Below are 19,399 nucleotides of genomic sequence, written 5' to 3'. Positions count from 1 at the left end.
GGTAAGGAATTCAAATTGCATTCATATAAAAAGTGAGAACAACCAAAAAAAAAAAAAAAATTCCACCCAACCCCACAACACAGGGTGGGTTTCCAAAAACATTGTCCAATCAGGTTTGGACATAGGTCATCTGTCCATCTTCACATAAAGATGCGCAATTACCTCGCCTGCTTTCTCTTTTTGGGGAATTTGGTTGATGTTTCTTCATTATTGTAACATTAGGTTTGACACAGTGCTGGCAAAGAACCAGATAAAACCTGAGGTTCCCTGAATAGAGTCCCTTCAGTTAAGAAAAGGTAGGAGAGACATCGCATAAGCCTTCCAACAGTCTGACATAGTTGAGCAAACAATATCGCTATCATTACAGTTGCAAAGATGGCTTTAAATTCTCTGAATTGCAGGTCTAGGCAAGATCATGGCATTAGCTGGTGACTTAAAACAGTAATAAAAACAATGCGTGCCACTTTACTAAATGTTCTGTAAAGCCATCATCGTCCTTCTCACTTTACAGCTGAGGATGTACATAGAAATTGCCTATATAATTGATACACAGAGGGCAGATGCACTGTACTGGCCTATGTTCTTGGTCTGAGGGTATGCCCTTTACAGTACCCCCACTGCTTACGCTAGTTTTCTTGTCTTTTTCTTACTCGTTTTTATTTTTATTCCTTTCCAAGGACACATTTATTTCCCAAGTATCTTTAAAATTTAAATCGCAAAAGTTAAGACTATACTAAAATGCAATACGAGGTTATAGAATAAAGCCACGCCCCTCTCAGGGCATCTCCGCTAGTGGTAATGACTCACAATTTGTACTTCACCGGTAGCAAAAACCATTTTCCATTCATAACCCAAGAAACTTCCCTTTAGAACCCACTAAGTTAGCCAACTCTTTCCCAAGCACTTTGCTTTCACTTAGAGGTGCAGCTCCTGCCCTGGCTCACACTTGCTCCGCCCACCTCCGCCTCGGTTCCTACAGAGCCTCCGTGGCTTGGTCCCGCCCACATACCCCGCCTTCTACTGCGAGCGTCCGCCGCGTGGACCCTCTCTTCCTGCCCCGCCCACTATGGAGCCCCGCCCTCGCGGTATGGACCCGCCTATTGCCTTCCGGTCCCGGGAGTTGCTCCCTCCCACGAAGCTGCTTCCTGGTGTGCTCGTGACGTTGGCTGCAGAGCCAGATCACATAGCAGCTGCGTTGTTGTGGCTCCCGGAAGTGGGGGGTGGGTTTGTGCCGGGTCGTCATGTTGTCGCAGGTGAGGGATGGCGGCCGGTCGTCGGTCACCCGTGCCGGTGCTTGAGTTGGGGACCGGGGTCTTCCCAGTCTCCGGAGGTTGTTGGGTCCGTGTGCCCGACCACTGCCTGAGCTGTAGGAAGGGCAGGTGGGTGGGTAGGAGTGCCGCGCCCGGGCATATTGTCGCTAGAGGGTTTGTGGGCTCTGAGGGATAGGGTGCACCGGTGACCCAGGAGGCACAGGGGCCTCCTGCTATGTAGAGGCGGGTCGTCAGGGGGAGTGGAGCACACTGGCTGCAGGGATCTCTGGGTGTGAGGTCGGGGTAACCCGTCTCCCCATAGCCTACCGGGATGAGAGGAATGGACTGTAGAACCCGGACACTCAAGTGCAGGGCAGTCCCGTAGGGAGAGATTGCCAGCGCCTTGGGTTCCAGTAGCTGTTACCACGCTGTACACTGAGAGTCACGATGGTTATCGCATTTGTACACATAGAGATCGATGTAGCCAGTTGGCTTTCGACTAGAGGTTAGAACACGTAATATATTTTCTTCCTTTAAAATTTTACTGTGAACTCCCATGTAGATTATATCACACAGGAAGTTTCTCGTCCTGCATTGTCAGGTTGGGGTGTTCGAGGAGATGGGATTTGCAAAGGGCAGGATGGGGGGGTGGCATGAGTGGGGGAGAGGCTAGGTTGGGAAAGAACATATTTTGGGATCATAATAACAAAGACATAGTGACCTACCAAGTATCTGAGGATGGGCCAACTAGAGAAGTCTACTTTGTGGAAATGTGCAGTAGAGAAAATCCATTGATGGTTTCAACTCTCTGAAGGTGCACTTAGATCGAAGGAGCCTGGGGAAAGACAACCATGCCATCTCTTCCTACTCTGAAGTCTGTGATCATGAATTTTCGATAAGCCCTTCTGTCTGCTGGGCATTTTTATAGTCATTACCTTCTCTCCCCCAGGCCACCTGTGCATTAAAACTTTAATGCTGACTTAAACATTTATTCCCTTGTTTTTTTTTTTGTTTGTTTGTTTTTGATCTGATAATTTTGCTTCTTATTTCACCAAGAAGCAGGACCCCCACCTGCACCCCCGACCCACGATTTTCATACCACTCCCCTCCCTGCATCTCTGCTAATCACCCACAGGTCCTTCTGTGCGTCTGTGGTACTCCATTGTTGGGTCGCAGCCGACGAATTAGTTTCACCTTTGCTCACTGGGAATGGTTCACCAGTTGCACCCTTAGTTGCCTTCCATTTCCCCTCTTTGGAAAAGCTTGTTGCTGTTAGCTCAAAGACATGCTTTAATTTCTTCTTCTTCTTTTTTTTTTTTTTTCACCTGTCTCCAACTGATTATAACTGCCTTGACTCAGCCTTCCAAGTGCTGGAATTACAGTCACAAGGGGCCACACTTATACTTTCTATTCTCTTAAAAAAGTAATCATCCCGGCATGACATCTCGGATATCACCCCGTTCATTGTTCTTGAAGCCCATGTGCATACCTGGAATTCTGTTTCATCAGTTCTAGTTGGGAATTCTTCTCTGTTCCCTGCTGTTCTGTATCTGTTCTTGTGTTTTTCCATTACTTTATTTATTCACTTTACATCTTCATCTGTTCTTAGGAGTTCACAGAAGGATGTTAGAAACTCAGCAATCTTTTGGGAGTCATCTTAGGAGCAGCATTCTTCAGGTGTCGGGATCCTCCTGGGAGCACTTTATCCCTCTTCCGGTGTGAGAGGTTTTATATATGAATTAGAAAGCTGCTTGAAAGAATAGGAAGAAAATGATAGAACAAGTCCTAGAGGCAGGATGGGTGTTATTCAGCCTCAGATAAGAAGAGAAAGCATCGTGAGAAGTCATGGAAACAGGATGCAGTCACATAGTTTTGTGAAGGAGCCAAAAACCATTTTAAGTGTATCCCCAATAACTTTAGTTTTTCTCTGTGACTCAGGAGAGAGTAGCTGACAATAGATGTCAGTGTTGGAGAGCACCATCTTCCAGGGCTTAGGCTGGTGTTAACTGATTATTAGATTCTCACAGGGGGTTTTCTTCAGATGCCTGGAGTTGTGGTAGAAGATCTGTAGGTGCCTTTTTCCCCATACCGTGAATTCCTGGTATTTGTAACTCATGACTTCACCTTCCATTTTGAGGATTGTGTAGGTTTGTATGTAGTAGGCACACAAGCACTGAATTTCCTTTTCATCATAGATATTTAATTTCCTAACAGGACAGTAACGATGACACTGAAGATGTCTCACTGTTTGATGCAGAAGAGGAGACAACCAATAGACCAAGAAAATCTAAAATCAGGTACAAGGTTGAGTTGGAGTTCTGTTACTGTCTGTTCTGTCCAGATCTTGGTGCTTGCTGATGGGATTTGTGTTGACATTTTTTGTATTTTTTTGTTTTTGTTTTGTTTTGATACAGTCCCACTATGTAGACTTGGCTGGTACAGAATTCATAGAGATCTTGCCTGTCTCTGCCTCCTTAGTGCTGGGATTAAAGGTGTGTGCTACCATACCCCGCTCCCGGTCTTACTTTTTGATATGAGAAAACATCTGACAAAAATCAGAAAGTGGGAGGAGAGGGAGAGGGGTAGGTATTGAGAAGTTTCAGTACATTGTTGCTTTCTGTTTGGCTCTGCTTCTGGGCCCTTGGTGATGCAGGGCATGGCAGTCTAGAAACAGAAAAAAAACATCATCTGCCTTAGGTGACCCACTCCTCCTATCTAGGCCCATCTCTTAGGGTTTCCCACACCTCGAACACCAGTACTACTGTCTAGGTGGCAGGAGGAGGGGTTGTCTGAGCTTCAAAATGAGGCAGAGTAGGTTAGGCATGCTTGTGAATTATATGCTGTTGATTTGTCATATTATGAGCTAGAGGTAACTTGAAATTAGTAGTTGGCGTGTAGATCTTGTTCAACACTTTCAAATTAGCAAACCTAGAAATCAGTTATTTGAGCAGTGATGTTTTAAAGTCTGTGCTGACTGCTGTTTTCTGAGAATGCACATTTCTTTATATGATTTTTTTTTTTTTTTTTTTTTTTTTTTTTTAGGGGATGGGGTTTAGAACTCAAGGCCCTGGGAGGCTATAATTTCTGTAGATACATTTTGATTTCTTTTGTAAATTTCAGAATTATATCTTGTATATATAAGTAGCACAAAGTTAAATATACATCTAAATGTATTTTCTGTAAAGAAATTAACAAGTAAACATTCTACTTGAATCTTGAAAACTATGCTAAGTGAAGGTGCTGGTCACAGGAGACAAAATATTGCATGGTTTTACTTACATGGAATGTCCATACTGGGTAAATCGATAGAAAGAAGATGATTGGTTGCTTGGGGCTGAGGGGGTTGGGAGGAAAAGAGGGATGATTGCCAGCGGGGACGGATTTGCTTTTTGGAATAATAAAACACTGTTAGATTGTGGTGATGGTCACACAACTGAACATATTTTAAAAATGTAATTTACAAAAATCCATGCGTACTTGTATGATGATGCATACATGCACTCCTGGAGGCGAGGACAGGAAGAGTATGAAGTTGAGGGTGGCCTGAGCTACCTAGTGAGACCTTATTTGTCACAAAGGAGCAGGGGGAGAAAAAGGAAGAGACAAAACTGTACGGTGACTTTGTCTTAGTGTTTGAAGTGATTTCTCACTCCGAGGCTCTTGTGGTGTGATTAGATAATATAAGCCAGTAGGGTCTGCTTGGGTGCTGTGATAGTTTATACTCGATGAGGTGTCAGAGTCAGCTCATGCAATAGATTTTCCTGTGACAGTAGAACCTAATTTAGTGGTGGGACTCAAGGGAGAGTAAGCTGTTTGCTTTCTCCTCCCCTTATTTCATGGTTGTGGGGCTGCTAGCCCTTGCATTGAAGCGTAACCATGTCACTGCGCCTTGACTTTTAGACACCCAGTGGCATCCTTCTTCCACCTGTTCTTCCGGGTCAGCGCGGTTGTGGTGTATCTCCTCTGCGAGCTGCTCAGCAGCAGCTTCATCGCCTGTATGGTGACAATTATCCTGTTGCTGTCATGCGACTTTTGGGCAGTGAAGGTAGGTTCTGTTTTTATTTTTAAGACTGTATTTAATATGAATTCAAATAAGGGATAAATAGAAAGGAACAGGACAGCATTGTGGATTGCTGCTAATTCGTCCGTCACTGTAGACCTTCTCTGTGTGCAGGGTGCACCTGATCACATGAACACTGCTCAGTCGTGGTCCCCTGTGCCAAGCTACAGAATACCACTAGCAGCCATAGATTCTACATATTTTATCCTGATGCCATTTATGAACATTCTGGGTATAGTTTCTGTGTAAAGTTCCAATATAGTTTGCAAATGTTTAAGAAGTATCCTTTTCGCCGGGCAGTGGCGCACACCTTTAATCCCAGCACTTGGGAGGCAGAGGCAGGCAGATTTCTGAGTTCGAGGCCAGCCTGGTCTACAGAGTGAGTTCCAGGACAGCCAGGGCTATACAGAGAAACCCTGTCTCGAAAAACCAAAAAAAAAAAAAAAAAGAAGTATCCTTTTTTGTTTTGTAAAAGCTCCAGGTACTTGGGGTCAGTCTTCACACCAAGGGGCAAGTTTGCCTCCATAGGATATTTTTCAATGTCTGAAGCATTTTTGATGCTTACAAATGGGGTTGGAAGTAAGTGCACATTTGTTTCAGTAGTAAAAATTATACTCTTAAGAAAATAAATATTGGTTAAAATCCCATTCAGAAGATAAGAATTCTGAGATTGGGTCAAAATCAAACTCTGACCAAAAAGATTCAACTGAAGCAGTGACATTAGATAACATCAGACCAATTCAGACACAAAGAAACTTGGCACTGTGCGATGAGAAGAACTAGGGCCTAGGATGGGCATGTGCTGTGTGCCTGTAATCTTATCACTTGGGAGGCAGGAGCAGAAGGACCACAAACGCAAGGCTAGCATGGTCTACATAGTGAGTTCTAGGTTAGCCAGGGCTATGATATGAGACCCTGCACTGGCTAATTTTATGCCAACTTGACACAAGCTAGAGTTGTCAGAGAGGAGGGAACCTCACCTGAGAAAATGCCTTCAAATATTGGTCTGTAGGCAAGCCTGTAGGGCATTTTCTTAGTAATTTTATCAGGGAGGACCCAACCCATTATGGGTATTGCCTTCTCTGGGCATATAGTCCGGGGTTCTATAAGAAAGCAGGCTGAGAGGCCATGAGGAGCAAGCCAGTGGGCAGCACCCCTTCATGGCCTCTGCAGAAGTTCCTGCTGCCAGGTTCCTGCCCTGCTTAAGTTCTTGCCCTGACTGCCTTTGAAGATGAACTATGACCTAGAAGTGTAAGCAGAATAAACCCTTTCTTCTCCAAGTTGCTTAGGTCATGGTGTTTCATCACAGCAATGGCAACTCCTAAGACAGACCCCATCTTAAAATTAAAACTAGAAAGAAGGAAGAGAAGACCTAGGAAGGAAATAGGGATGTGGAGGAAGGACAGGCGGTCTGTCTTAGGGAGAAGAAAGGGGGCTGCTCTGAGGTTGCTCGTTGCTTATCCTATAAGCTTCATGCATCCTGCTCTTGGCATGGCCATTTTTGTTTAGTCTTTAGTCAGGCCTGGAATGTAGGGGTTAACTGGTTATTCTAGGGAGAACTGAATTAGTGAAAAGATACACCAAGATGGTATTTATAATGCTTTAAATAATCGTTTAAAAATGTATGTTCATATTAATCTTTCCCAGAATGTCACAGGTAGACTGATGGTCGGCCTACGTTGGTGGAATCATATCGATGAGGATGGGAAGAGCCACTGGGTGTTTGAGTCCAGAAAGGTAAATGAATGAAGTGTGTGCAGGTTCCTTCTGGGTACCGAAGGGTGGAGGAGTCAAGGCTGAAAGCGCAGTGCATATCACTTGCCCCATTAGTATGAAGTCAGGCAGCCACCAAAGCACAGTGCTTTTGCTGCCTCTGTCTGGAAACAAGGCAGACACGGGCCAGGATCCTGAGAGCAGGGCAAGCTGTCTGTTGGCCTGCTCATGAGTCTTCCTGGTCACCTTCAGCTCTGTTGCCTTTGCTGGGCATCACCTGGGATCTTTCTGTGTTCAGCAGACACTTCTTCCGTATTTTTTCTGTCTTTGCTCCCACGGTCATTTCCTATTAGGGAGAAGATTGCAGCTGGGTGTAGGGTCAGCAGGCTTGGTCTACTCTTTAAGCCGGTGCCCTCGTAGCTGTGGGGAGCCCGTTTGTTTTGGCTCACCCTGCTTCCTAAGAGTGAACATTTCACTTTCTTGTGGAATTTTCTTTTGGAGACAGGATAAGAATCTTGGCAATACTACCAGTTTGCCCACTGCCTAGAAGAACCTTCCGAGTAATACTTCCCAGAAAGCGACATTGTTCTCACTGAGCTTGTATTCCAGTCATCAAATCTGCCTCGGAAATAACTCATTTCCTTGTCAGTTCCTGGGTTTTGCAGGGACATGCAGTCTCCGAGATGACTCTGATTTCCTTAACTCTCACCTTTCTTATGAATGAACGGCACTAGTGCAAGAAGAGTTGAGTTTCATGGCTATGAAAGGCCACGTCTTCCTATTCTGTCTGTCCTTCCTATTCTGAACATACAAAATTCTTGAGCCAAAACAAAGTCTAATAATTCATTTATTAAGGTTGTTTAGTGGCAGAGCCATTAACTTGTGTATTTGGTGACCCTAACTTGGGTCACCTCTATTAAATTTTGAGTTTAAGTGCCATGTGTTCTCTGTTTAAAAAGTGACTTTTACTGATAAATCTGACACCAGTGGTTGAAATGATGCTTGTATTGTTTGCTTTTATAGTCAACTCCTCAAGACAACAAAACCATTTCTGAGGCCGAGTCCAGAATCTTTTGGTTAGGACTCATCGCCTGTCCAGTCCTGTGGGTGGTCTTTGCCTTTAGTGCCCTCTTTTCCTTCAGAGTGAAGTGGCTGGTGAGTATCAGCGTTCAAGGGTAACTTGTTAGTCATCATCTGACCCATCCATCAGGCCCGGCCTGACTGGGCAGCTTTGTCTTGTATTTCTGAGTTACAGTCCTCAACGCTGTTTTTCCCTGACTATGGGCCACACACCAGCCTCCCTGGTATCAGTGCTGGTTGTGGTCCTTTAAGGAAACTGGTTGGTAAGATCTTCTGCTTGTTTATTTTGCTAGTACATCACCCCAGACCACAGGAGCTTAGGACAGCTGTCAGCTGTGTGCTGGCCTCATGGTGATTGGGTCAGGGCAACCCTTGAGGTGTCAGGCTCACTGGCTGAGTCGCTGTGTGAACTCATTGTAACTGTTGCTGGTGCCGACTGGGGCCTTCTGGACTCAGGAGGATGTGGAAGAGAATATGAGACAGAAATACTATTCCTGCTGTGTTTGAAACTTGCAGTCTTTCACCTGAGCCAAACTGAGTCTCGCCTCTGTAATAGTTGAGTTGGCTGCATTTGACACTCACAGGATCCATGCATTATACCCTAACTGGATTCCCGCTCCCCAGGCATTAGTGTCTCCTGTCCCTGTTCTGCTGTGATATCTTGGTTTTGTATGTGTACACTCATATTTTCCTGTTACATGTGGAGGTTTTGTTTGTTTTTACTTTGTAATCTTCTCTATATACTTGTATCTAATCTTTGGCAAATATGACGATTCAGTGTTTATGGGTTTCTGCAGTATAATGGAGACAGCATTTCTGGTTTTTCACTTGTGGGTCTTGACTTGTGGTTTTAATTTAGGCATAGTACTTTTCTTTTATCAATCTGGGTACTAAACTTGGATGTTTTTACTGACTTAAAGTGGTGGTTCTCAACTTTGCCAATACCATGACCCTTTCATACTGTTCCTCATATTGTGGTGAGCCCCGACTTTAAAATTATTTCCATTGCTACTTCATAACCAGAATTTTGCTACTGTTATGAATCATAATATAAATATCTGATATGCAACCCTCAAAGGGGTTGAGACCCACAGGTTGAGAATCGCTTACTTCAAGACTTGATGTACATGAAAAGAAACACTCCTGTCCCTGTCTTTTTTTCAATTTTTGTTTGTTCCTGTGTTATGTCGTTTGTCATGATTGAGAACAAGTACCCTTTAAAATACTTTCTGATTCTTTGATCTTCATCTGCTTGTTGGTATGCATGTGTTCCTGTGTTTGTGTGAAGACAGCACATGGGTATGTGCACGTGTGCTTTGTGGAAGACAGAGCACAGCCTCAGGTGGCTGCTTTGTTGTTTTTTTTTTTTTTTTTTTTTTACCAGCGAGCCCTAGACTCAGCCTGGAAGCATGGATTACAGGCGTGTGCCACTGCAGGAGCCGGAACTCAGTTCCTTGTGTGTGCTTGGCAAGGGCTTTCCTGACCGGATCTGCTTTTACGTGCATCGATCCACAAGTCCTCTTATTGCAGATTCTTGTGCTGCTTGGTTGGCTACATTCTACTATGGGGTGAGATTTTAAAAATAACCTGTAGGTTTATTCTCCTTAGCTCTTTTGCCAAGGTATATGTCTCTGACTACTCTTGAAGGATAATTTGCTTATGTTACTCCAGTTTGTTTTTAGCTACTGAGTCTTCAGGAGAAAAAAACCCTAAACGTCCTATGTGAATATTCAATGAGTCATTTTTCCTCTTCTTCCCTCTCTCTCCCTCTCTTTCCCTTTGTTCCTCCCTCTCTCCCAATGGTAAAAGTGTCACAGACAGGACATGTCTGCATTTATTGTGTACCAACCATTCTGGTACCCTTTTCCCATTCACCGTGTGTTTTGCTTTAACAGGAAAGCTGGCATCTGTTAAGCCTTTAACTTTTTTTCTGTGTGTTTGCTTGTCTGACTGAGTACTGCTCTTCTGTCTGTCTGTCATGGTTATTTCTCTGTGCTTTCCTCACTCTCTCTACTTGCTCTACTCTTTCATTTTTTTCTATTTATTTGGTCAGCAGAGGTTTTAGGAGTTCTCCATCTGTCAGCTGCTTGAGGAGTGGGACATAAGCACTAGACGAGCAAGGTAACTGTCCTGCAGAGCTCCTGTTTTAGAGGGGTGATTGACAGGCACTAAAAAGCAGAGTTGGGATGTCATGATGACATCAGGAGTAGTGGGTGGTGCCAGAGCCTGTCAGCTGTAGCCTGCAGGGGCTGAGGTCTGCTGTGCCTCCCGACTGCCAGCCTCATCCCTTGTCTAAGCTTACCTTCATGTGCCTTGACTCTCACCTTCAGCTTCTGTAGACCAGAAGCTTTGGCCTTTCCAGCATGGATTCTGCCGTCTTTGGCAGTGTGCTGCTCTCTTGTCTGCTGCTGGGGTTTTGTGGAATGGCTTTCCTTTTTCTCTGTGCATTTCGCTGATGCTCACAGTGGCAGCTTTTCTGTGACCATCTTGCCCACGCTGCTGTCCTGTTGGGGATTCTTGGTGTCTTCCATGCACTCACTTAGGCTCACGGTCACTGCTGCTATCTGAATTGCACTGATACCGTTGACGATCTGCACAAGGGTGGGAAGAAGAGGGCAGCCAGGTCCTGCCGCCTTGACTAGCTTGTGTGGGATTACCTACTCCTAGGGAGTGCCATTTCTGCCTTCTGGTTGCCTGTGGGCACTTGTCTGAGCCTCTGCTTCTGCCATGGCCTCAGCTCAAGGATAGTCAGTCCAGTCTTGCATTTCTGCATTGTTTTCTCTTACAGAAAAACATGTGCATGTTCTTTGGCTTTGTGCTTCTCTTTAAGTTGTGAGGTGATGGTCATTAGTTTATTTCTCTTGGAGCTTCTTGCAGAGTGGTACCAGACTGGCTCTTTCTCTGAGCAGCAGCTCTTCTCTGTGTTTACTGGCTGTCTTAGTTAGGGTTTTATTGCTGTGAAGAGATACCATAACCAAGGCAACTTTTATAAAGAATAGCATTTGGTTGGGGCTGGCTTACAGATTCAGAGGTTCAGTCCATTATCATCAAGGTGGGAAGCATGGCAGTGTGCAGGCAGACATGGCACTGGGGGAGCTGAAACTTCTACATCTTGATCCAAAGGCAGCCAGGAGAAGACTGTTGTCTTCTAGGAAGCTAGGAGGAGGGTCTCCAAGCTCACTCCCAAAGTGACACACTTCCTCCGACAAGGCCACACTTCCTAATAGTACCACTCCCTGGGCCAAGCATATTCAAACCACCACACTGGCTTATTTGTTTTTCTTAAAAATCGACTTGTGGTCCAGGATGACAGCTCAGGTGGTAAAGTGCTTGCTGCTCAAGCGTGCAGACTTCCCATAAAAGACTGGTGTAACAGTGCGCATCTGTAATCCCAGTACTGGGGAGACACAGACGAGAGGGTCGGTCCTGCAGGCTTATTGCCCAGCCAGTTTAGACAACTTGGCAAATTCTGGATTCAGTGAGAGGCTCTGTTTAGAATCAGGTGGAGAATGGGTAGGAAAAAAACCATTGTTGATCTGAGCCTTTACATGCATGTGGCCCCACACACATGTATACAGACACATGAACATGTACATGCATGTACTACACATACACATGTGCACACACACATGTACACACACATATACGAATAGAATTATAAACATTTAAAAAGCCTACTTGTTGCCTTTCAAGGAGGGGGAGGTTATGATGTGTGTGTGACTTCACTGTTCATCTTCAACTTAGAAATTCATTTTAAGGTTTATCTTCATTTAATATTGTGCTTCAGCGGGATCCATGCTCCATCTGCACGTGGATTTGCCCCATGGCATGCTGGCACAGGATGCCCGAGAGTGTCCCAGTGTGCACTTGGGAAGCTGCTGGAGGCCACGGAAGTAGACATGAGGTTTTGCATTTACTTAGACATCTGGCAATTGTCTTTAATCTCCTGTGTGTTTCCGTGAACTGTAAGATCAGAACAGAGAGTGCAAGCTCTGCTTCTCTTTGGTTTTTATTTTAATAAGGTTCTTTCAGACTACCCTTAAAATACATAAGCTAGTCAGTCATTTTCCGGTGTTTCCCACCTTGGCTGATTATTTTCAGGTTTATATATACATGTTTTCCTTTCTTTCTTTTTTTTTTTTTAATTTAAGTTACTGGCTTATGTTCATTGTATAGTGATAAGTTTCATAAAGATACTTTAATAGGAATCTTCTTACATTTGAGAGATTCTTTCCTCAAGTCCTCTTGGATGCCTCCCTCCTTTCTTCTATCCCCTTTACTAGAATTTTAACCAATTCTTTAAACATCTAAATTTTGCTTAAAACTAGTCATTCAGCTTGCCATGGGCCAAGGAGAGAATGATTAGGGGGTCAACATCCTGTCTAGCTGTTTTGGTTTTCACAGAGGTGTTTCCTGCATGGACTTGTTGCTAGTAGGAACACAGAGCAGGGGCAAGCACGCTGTGGATTTCAGGCCTGTCCAGCACACATCTGTTCTTGCACACTGCTATTGAAACACAGCTTGGTCTGTTTGCATGTGGCCTGCGGCTGCTTTGGGATTAAAAGCGGTAGAACTGAGCAACAGTAGAATTGAGTAACAGACCTTGATTTTTGGCCCACGGGGTCTAAACTATTGTGTTGTTGACAGAAGTTGTTTGCTGATTTTTGTAGAGTATTTAGTTGTAGGACATCAACTTGTCAGTTGATTCTTTTTAAATCATGTTTAAGAGTGGACATGAGTCTCTTGTCTCCTCTGAGTTCTAGGTGTCTGGGGTGGCCCCAGCGCCAGGCAGCTTTGCACAGTACATTCCTCCTGCTGTGAGAGAGCAGCCTGTTCCTTTCCCATGAACCAGCTGACATGTGCTCTCTCAGTGTGCTGTATAGATCTCTCCGACCTGCCCAGTGTGATCAACATGAGAGAGAATATGAGGCTGACAATGGGTTGTGTAGTTAGTGGTTGTTCCCTACAGTTTCAGGCATTTATAACACTTGGTCGCCAGTTGGTGGCGCTGTTTGGTAAGGGCTTTCCTGACTGGACAATGGAGTTGTGGCCGTGCCAGAATAGGTGTGTCACTGGGTACAGGCCTGGAGAGCTTAGGGCCTCACCCTGCTTCCAGTTTGCTCTCTGCTTTGTCCTTGTGGTTTGGGGTGTGAGCCCTCAGCATGTGCTATAGCTGCCATGCCTTCCTGAGCTCCTGCCTCGCCATCAGCAACTCCAACCCTCTGGAACCATAAGCCAAGATAAACGCTTCCTTCTGTCTGCTGTCTTGGCCGTCGTGCTTTATCACAGCAACAGAAATGCAGCTACAAGTATGGGTGGAAATGGCCACCCCCGGTGAAGGTCAGTGCCTTGTACAGAGCAGCATCTGAGAGGTGTCCTCTGCAGGCTGAGGAGTCTGTGATCTGACCTCTGACCTTTTATCACCATAGTCTCCCGGTCTCATTTAACAGCGTAGAGACAAGTCGGTTTGGGGCTAGTAACTATTGCTTGTGTCCCCTCTCCTAGGCTGTGGTGATCATGGGTGTGGTGCTGCAAGGTGCCAACCTATATGGCTACATCCGGTGTAAAGTGGGCAGCAAGAAGAACTTAACCAGCATGGCCACGTCGTACCTCGGAAAGCAGTTTCTGAGACAAGTAGGTGTTCTCTAGCTGTGATGTGTGACTGACAGAGTGATGTCTGACTCTTGTACAGTTTACTGTTTTTCAAATGGTTGTTTTCAATCACTTTTAACGTATGGGTGTTTTGGCTGTATGTCTGTAAAGCACATGTGCTCAGTGCCCACAGAGGCTAGAAGACAGCAGGAATTGGGTGCCTTGGAACTGCCACTGCAGACAGCTGTGAGCTGCCATGTGCTGCTGGGAATCCAACACTGTGTCCTCTGGAAGAGCGACTAGTACTCTTAACTGCTGAGCTGTCTCCAGTCCACCAGATGCTTTGTAGTTCTTTAAGTTTCACAGTTGTTTAAGCATGAGTCAGCAGCAGAGATATTTTACTTGCTCTTTGGAGGCTTTTAGGACATCCCAGAAATGTATTATTAGTTCTTGAAATTACTGTGAAACCAAGAGAAATAAACTATCATTGATAGTCACTCATTTTCATAGATTATCTCAAGTTCAGCTGCTTTTTCATTAATGATGTTGCTTTAAGTGCAAGGTCTTGAAGAATGTATATTGCTTAGTTTCAGGGTTTATAAGCACAAATAAATTAAAAAGTCAGACCTTATCATTAGTGTTGCTTTAGAGCACTTTTCTCCCTGCTCAGAACACAAGGTTGGTTTGTTTGTTTGTTTATTCTTATTTTATTCGGGATGTGTATGAGTGTTCTGCCTGGCATGTCTGTACCATATTGTGCCTGGTGCCCACAGAAGCTAGGTGGGGGCATCCAGGAGACTCTCCTGAGGCTAGAGCTGTAGATGGTTGTGAACAACCATGCAGGTGCTAGGAATTGAACCATGGTCCTCTGTAGGAGCAGCCAGTGTTTTAACCCATTGAGCACTCTTTCCAGTCCCCCAAGAGTTTATTTTATAGTTCTTCAATATGATGGTTGAAATTAAGGTTTTCAGTGGGATAATGAGGCAGTTATGGTTTCAAGTTTATTTAAATGTCTTGGGAAAATCCACTAGGTTTTTATGTGAATACTCTCAGTGAGGTTTAGTGTAGTGACAGTGTTAGAAAGGACAGTGGACCTCAGATTCCACCCGTGAGGCTTCTTATTCAGCACATGTGGGGATGGTGTCATGGTTAGCATTTCTAATAAATCGATGTCCGAACATTACATAGAGTAACAAAATTCCTGGGAGGTGAAGCGCCTGGCTCAGCCGCGCAGAGCCCGATGGCCACCTGTGCTCTGAGTTATTGCTCAGTTCACTTCCCAGTTTCTTGTTATAGACGGTGAGAAGTAGGGAGAACAAATAGTCTTTTTAAATTACTCTTGTTATTGGTGTGTATGTATGTGTGTGTGTATGTATATTCACACATATGGACATATGTGTGAATATATACATACATACATATACACACATATACAGAGTGTATGTGTGTGGGCATGTATGTGCAAGAGCATGCATGTGGAGGTCAGGGATAACTTCAGTTCTCTCCTTCCCCTTTGTGGGTCATGGAGATGAAGCTTAGATCATCCAGTTTGGTGTTGTACAAGGCAGTCCGCATGCTGAACCACCTTAGAGGGACATGATTTTCACTGTTGAATATTTACATGGCTAATGTTATGGTCCACTTGTGTATGCTTTAGTATTGTGGGACTTTCTTTTTGTTTGTTTTGTTTTTGTTTGTTTGTTTGTTTTTGAGACATTGTCTCACTATGTACCCTTGGGTGGCCTGGACCTTGCTATGTAGACCAGGCTGGCCTTGAACCTCGTGTGACCCACCTGCTTCTACTTCCTGAGATTAGAGGTGTGTGTCAGCATATCTGGCTGTGTGGGACTTGGCTATTGAATCTTGGGGCCGCTATAATATTAATGTTTTATCTCATGAAATCTGGCAACACTTTACTTAATATGACAAGCTGGACATCTGAGTGAATCCACAAGTTTTCTTCTACATTGTGGCTACTTTTTAAGCATGAGAATTATAATAATAAGGTGTTGAAAACATTGTAAAGAAGGAGCTGACATGGTGATAAATGCAGTGATAAATGCAGTGTTCCTTGGTCTGGTACTGTGAGCCCCATGGTATGTGAAGTGGAGTAACATTGACATTAACAAGTGTTTTTTTTTTTTTTTTTTTTTTTTTTTTTCTGTTGTAGACCACTGGAGATGGTCAGACTTCATGAGTAAAATGAAGACTGTGTCATGGACTCTGGGAGCGACGGACAAGATTCTTGGTGTCTAGAGCTCAGTCTGTTGCAGAGTGGGGTGTTGTGTTTGTTACTTAAAAGCTTATTTAGAAGAAGGGAACCACACGGGGCTGGAGAGTATGTGTTTTCTGGAAACAGTATCAGAGTGTGCATTGGGTGTATGTCTGTATAGACAGTCCTATAACATCTGTAAGTCTCAAATCCGTGTGCCCTTCACATGTGTGAGTGGGCCTTTGCATTTTGATCCATAGAATGTAGGAAGAGAGGGCTCAGTCTGTCTCAGACATCTGTGTTTGTGTAGCATTTCTGTACATTGTTTTTTTTTAGGTAAGTTTTGATTCAGTGATAAGGATGAACATGTTGGTTATGTATGAATTAGAAACAGTTATTAATTTTAATGTGTTCTTTTTGGTAAAATTTCTTATCTTAGACTTGTTTAAGCAAGTAAAAGCTAAATTTGGGCTCTAGTGTTAACTCATTTTTAAATTTTGTATTTACTTGGTGATAAGTCATTCACTCCAGGTTCATTTGACATGAGTGGATCTTTGTAGGTATGGTGGATATACAGGGGATGCTGTTGCTGGATGTGTTTTGTGATCACTCTGGAACTGTCTGAAATCTCTTAGTGGTCTTTGCATTAAGTTAATGAAATATTACCTTTTAATAAGAATATTATTCTTGTGTAATAATGAGAGTAATTGCTTAAGTACTTGGCATAATAAATGCCTTTAAAACATTGTATGAATTTATTTTTCTTGTTATTATGGGGACATTGTAAATTACATATTTGTATTAAGGTTATTTCCTAAGACAAAGCAATATACTATAGACTAAACCAAATGTAAACTATTGTAGGCAACTGAATTCTTTTGTAGCTACTGTAAATTTTGTTGGAATCTTTAGATTATGCTGTGAATACATTTGTCCATTGTTGGCACATTTTAAATGTCTTGTTTTTTGAATAAGGGCCTTTATTAGAGTGTAGTTTGGCAGGTGTATAACTTTATATTTATATAAAACTGCGGTTTGCAAAGCATTAGATGTGTGGTCCTATTTAGTCACAGTGCTATGACACCTTCGAGGTGACACAACCACAGGAGCATCTGTGGAATCTAAAGCAGGACAAGGCTGGGGAAGAAAAGCGTGCTCTAAGGTCCTCTACTTCCTTTGGATGCGTTTATTAAGTGCTTGTTTGCTGTCAGACGTACCTCCATCTGTCACTCCACCTAACGAGGATGGCTGTACTTACTAAAGATCAGTTTTATTGCATTATAAAGATCTAAATCTTGAGGATTGGGAGGCTAATAGCATCTGTTGGGAGTAACCATGTTTTTGAGCCTGAAATTCTAAACCAGTATGGATTGACTTTTGGACTTTGGACTATGAAGGATCCAGCACTTGCCCCTCTTAAGGTTTTTTTTGTTGTTGTTGTTGTTGTTTTGTTTTTGTTTTACTTTATATCTTGATCACAACCCCCCTCCCTTTTTCTCTCTCTTCCCAGTCCCATCCTTACAAATCCTTCCTCTTCAGAGAAGGGGAGCCCCTCTTGGGTACCACCCTGGGACATCTATTCCCAGCAGTATTAGACATATCCCCTCCCACTGAGGCCCAACCATAGAGTCCAGGTAGGGGGAAAGGATCCAATGGGAAGGAACTGAGACAGTCCCCATTCCACTTGTTAGGGGGCCCACAAGAACACCAAGCTGCACATTTGCTACAAATCCATAGGGGCCTAGGTCCAGCTCCTGCATGCTCCCTGGTTGGTGGCCCAGGCTCTGAGCCCCATGGTCCCAGGTTAGTTGACTCTATGGGTCTTCTTGTGTCCTTGACCCCTCCTCCTTGCTCACTTCTATCCCCAACTCTTCCACAAGATTCCCTGGACTCCGCCTGGTGTTTGGCTGTGGCTCTCTGCATCTGCCTCCATCTGCTGCTAGGTGAAGTCTCTCAGGAGACAGTTAGGCTAGGTTCCTGTCTGCAAGCATAGCCGAGTGACATTAATAGTGTTAGGTTGTCTCTCTCACATGGAGTAGGTCTCCAGTTGGGGTAGTCATTAGTTGGCTCTTCCCTCAGTCTCTACTTCATCTTTATCCTTGCACATTTTATAGGCAAGACAAATTTGGGATTGAAGGTTTTGTGGGTGGATTGATGTCCCCCTGCCTCCCTCTCTGGAAGTCCTGCCTGGCTACAGAAGGTGGTCACTCAGTCTCTATATCCCCCTCTGGTAGGAATCTCAGCTAGAGTCACTCTCACAGACTCCTATATCCTCTTTTGTCCCAGGCCTCCAGTTAGTTACCAGAGATGCCCCCTGCCCCCAACACACACACTATTTCGTTTCCCGCTCTGAGTTTTGTTTTTTTTTTTCTTCCTAGATGGAACATAGCAACTGATTCCTAGATTTCATCAGTGAGACTTGGTGTGGCCATATGACCAGGTTCTGACTGGTGGATTGCACTTCGAGGAAACGGCTCAGACATCCTCATCCCCTCCTCATTTACATCCTTCTGTCTGATGTTTGAGAATTCCTTCCCTGGGGAGATGGAAGCAAGTGTCTACCCCTTCCTTAGAAGGTCCCAGTGGCAAACTAAAGGGTGATTCCACCAGAATTCAGTGTGGTGAACCAGTGTGCTTTTGGCTTCCCTATACTGCATGCTAAACAAGCTGCTGTGCTTACTCACCACCTCACAGTTGGGAAAGGGTCTGAGAGAGGTTGCCCGTAAATGGTGGTTTCTTTGTACCGTCCCCAACAGCCTGGATCCGGTGGCTGGATTGGATGCCGCCGCAGAAATGAGAGCATGGCTGTGTCCTTCAGCCTCCACTGTCTGCTCCTTGACTCATGTGTGAATAGAAGTGTGCGTAGAAGTGAAGTCACACTGACTCCATCACAGATACGCCCTGCATTTTAACCACTAGTCCTCTTAGTGTATAGTGATGGTCCTTATAATCTCAAGAGGGAGGAAGGAAAGGACCATTATGTACCATGTAACTTCCTGTTACGGATTTATAACCAAGGCTAAGCAAAGCAAAAACAATAATCAAAGGTTGCCTGTGGTAGAGACACTCTGCTTACCAGGGACTCCATTTGTTGTTTCCCAGGCCTCTTGATTAGTTGAAGTCATGTCTTTGTGGCTAATGAGATTGGGGTGAAAGGGCTGGCTATATAACTGATTCTCCAGTCTCTTGTTCCTTATTTTAGCATCTAGTAGTGCTCAAGGTGGTGGGGCCTCAGGCAGCTGTGGAGACCGGATAACAAAGTCCCTCTGCCTGGTTTAGTGGGGCCAGACTGCTAGCAAGGTAAAAAAAAAACAAAACACAAAAAACCCAAACCTGTATAGATTGAGCCTGTTGGCTTCCTGGTTAACTGGTTACTCTAGCATGGCAAACACTGCATGGCAGAACAGCTTGCTTAGCCAGCACAGTTGCACAGCCAATAGACTGTAGTTAGTATTTATTGTATTTATTTGGTGTTTGCATGTGCACCTGTGG

General features: G+C 44.2%; 1 protein-coding gene across 1 annotated transcript; it reads left to right on the top strand.

Annotated features, from left to right (window-relative positions):
- The first annotated feature begins 1,110 nt into the window (after positions 1 to 1,110).
- Tvp23c (trans-golgi network vesicle protein 23 homolog C) lies at positions 1,111 to 16,952 on the top strand. The gene is made up of 7 exons (XM_034507034.2): positions 1,111 to 1,253; positions 3,465 to 3,547; positions 5,151 to 5,295; positions 6,958 to 7,047; positions 8,047 to 8,178; positions 13,609 to 13,737; positions 15,866 to 16,952. Exons 1-7 carry the CDS (start codon positions 1,242 to 1,244, stop codon positions 15,890 to 15,892), a joined length of 618 nt encoding a protein of 205 aa, XP_034362925.1. The 5' UTR covers positions 1,111 to 1,241; the 3' UTR covers positions 15,893 to 16,952.
- Positions 16,953 to 19,399: the final 2,447 nt, after the last annotated feature.

This window comes from Arvicanthis niloticus, chromosome 6 (assembly GCF_011762505.2).
Source record: "Arvicanthis niloticus isolate mArvNil1 chromosome 6, mArvNil1.pat.X, whole genome shotgun sequence".
Taxonomy (NCBI): Eukaryota; Metazoa; Chordata; class Mammalia; order Rodentia; family Muridae; genus Arvicanthis; species Arvicanthis niloticus.
Note: the sequence above shows the minus strand (reverse complement) of the source record. Positions and strands in the feature narration are given on the sequence as shown.

What these genes read in the sequence shown, in the direction of transcription:
- Tvp23c (XM_034507034.2), top strand. An exon ending in CCAAGAAAATCTAAAATCAG is followed by an intron (nt 3,548 to 5,150) that starts GTACAAGGTTGA and finishes CTTGACTTTTAG; the next exon opens with ACACCCAGTGGCATCCTTCT. An exon ending in GGGTGTTTGAGTCCAGAAAG is followed by an intron (nt 7,048 to 8,046) that starts GTAAATGAATGA and finishes TTGCTTTTATAG; the next exon opens with TCAACTCCTCAAGACAACAA.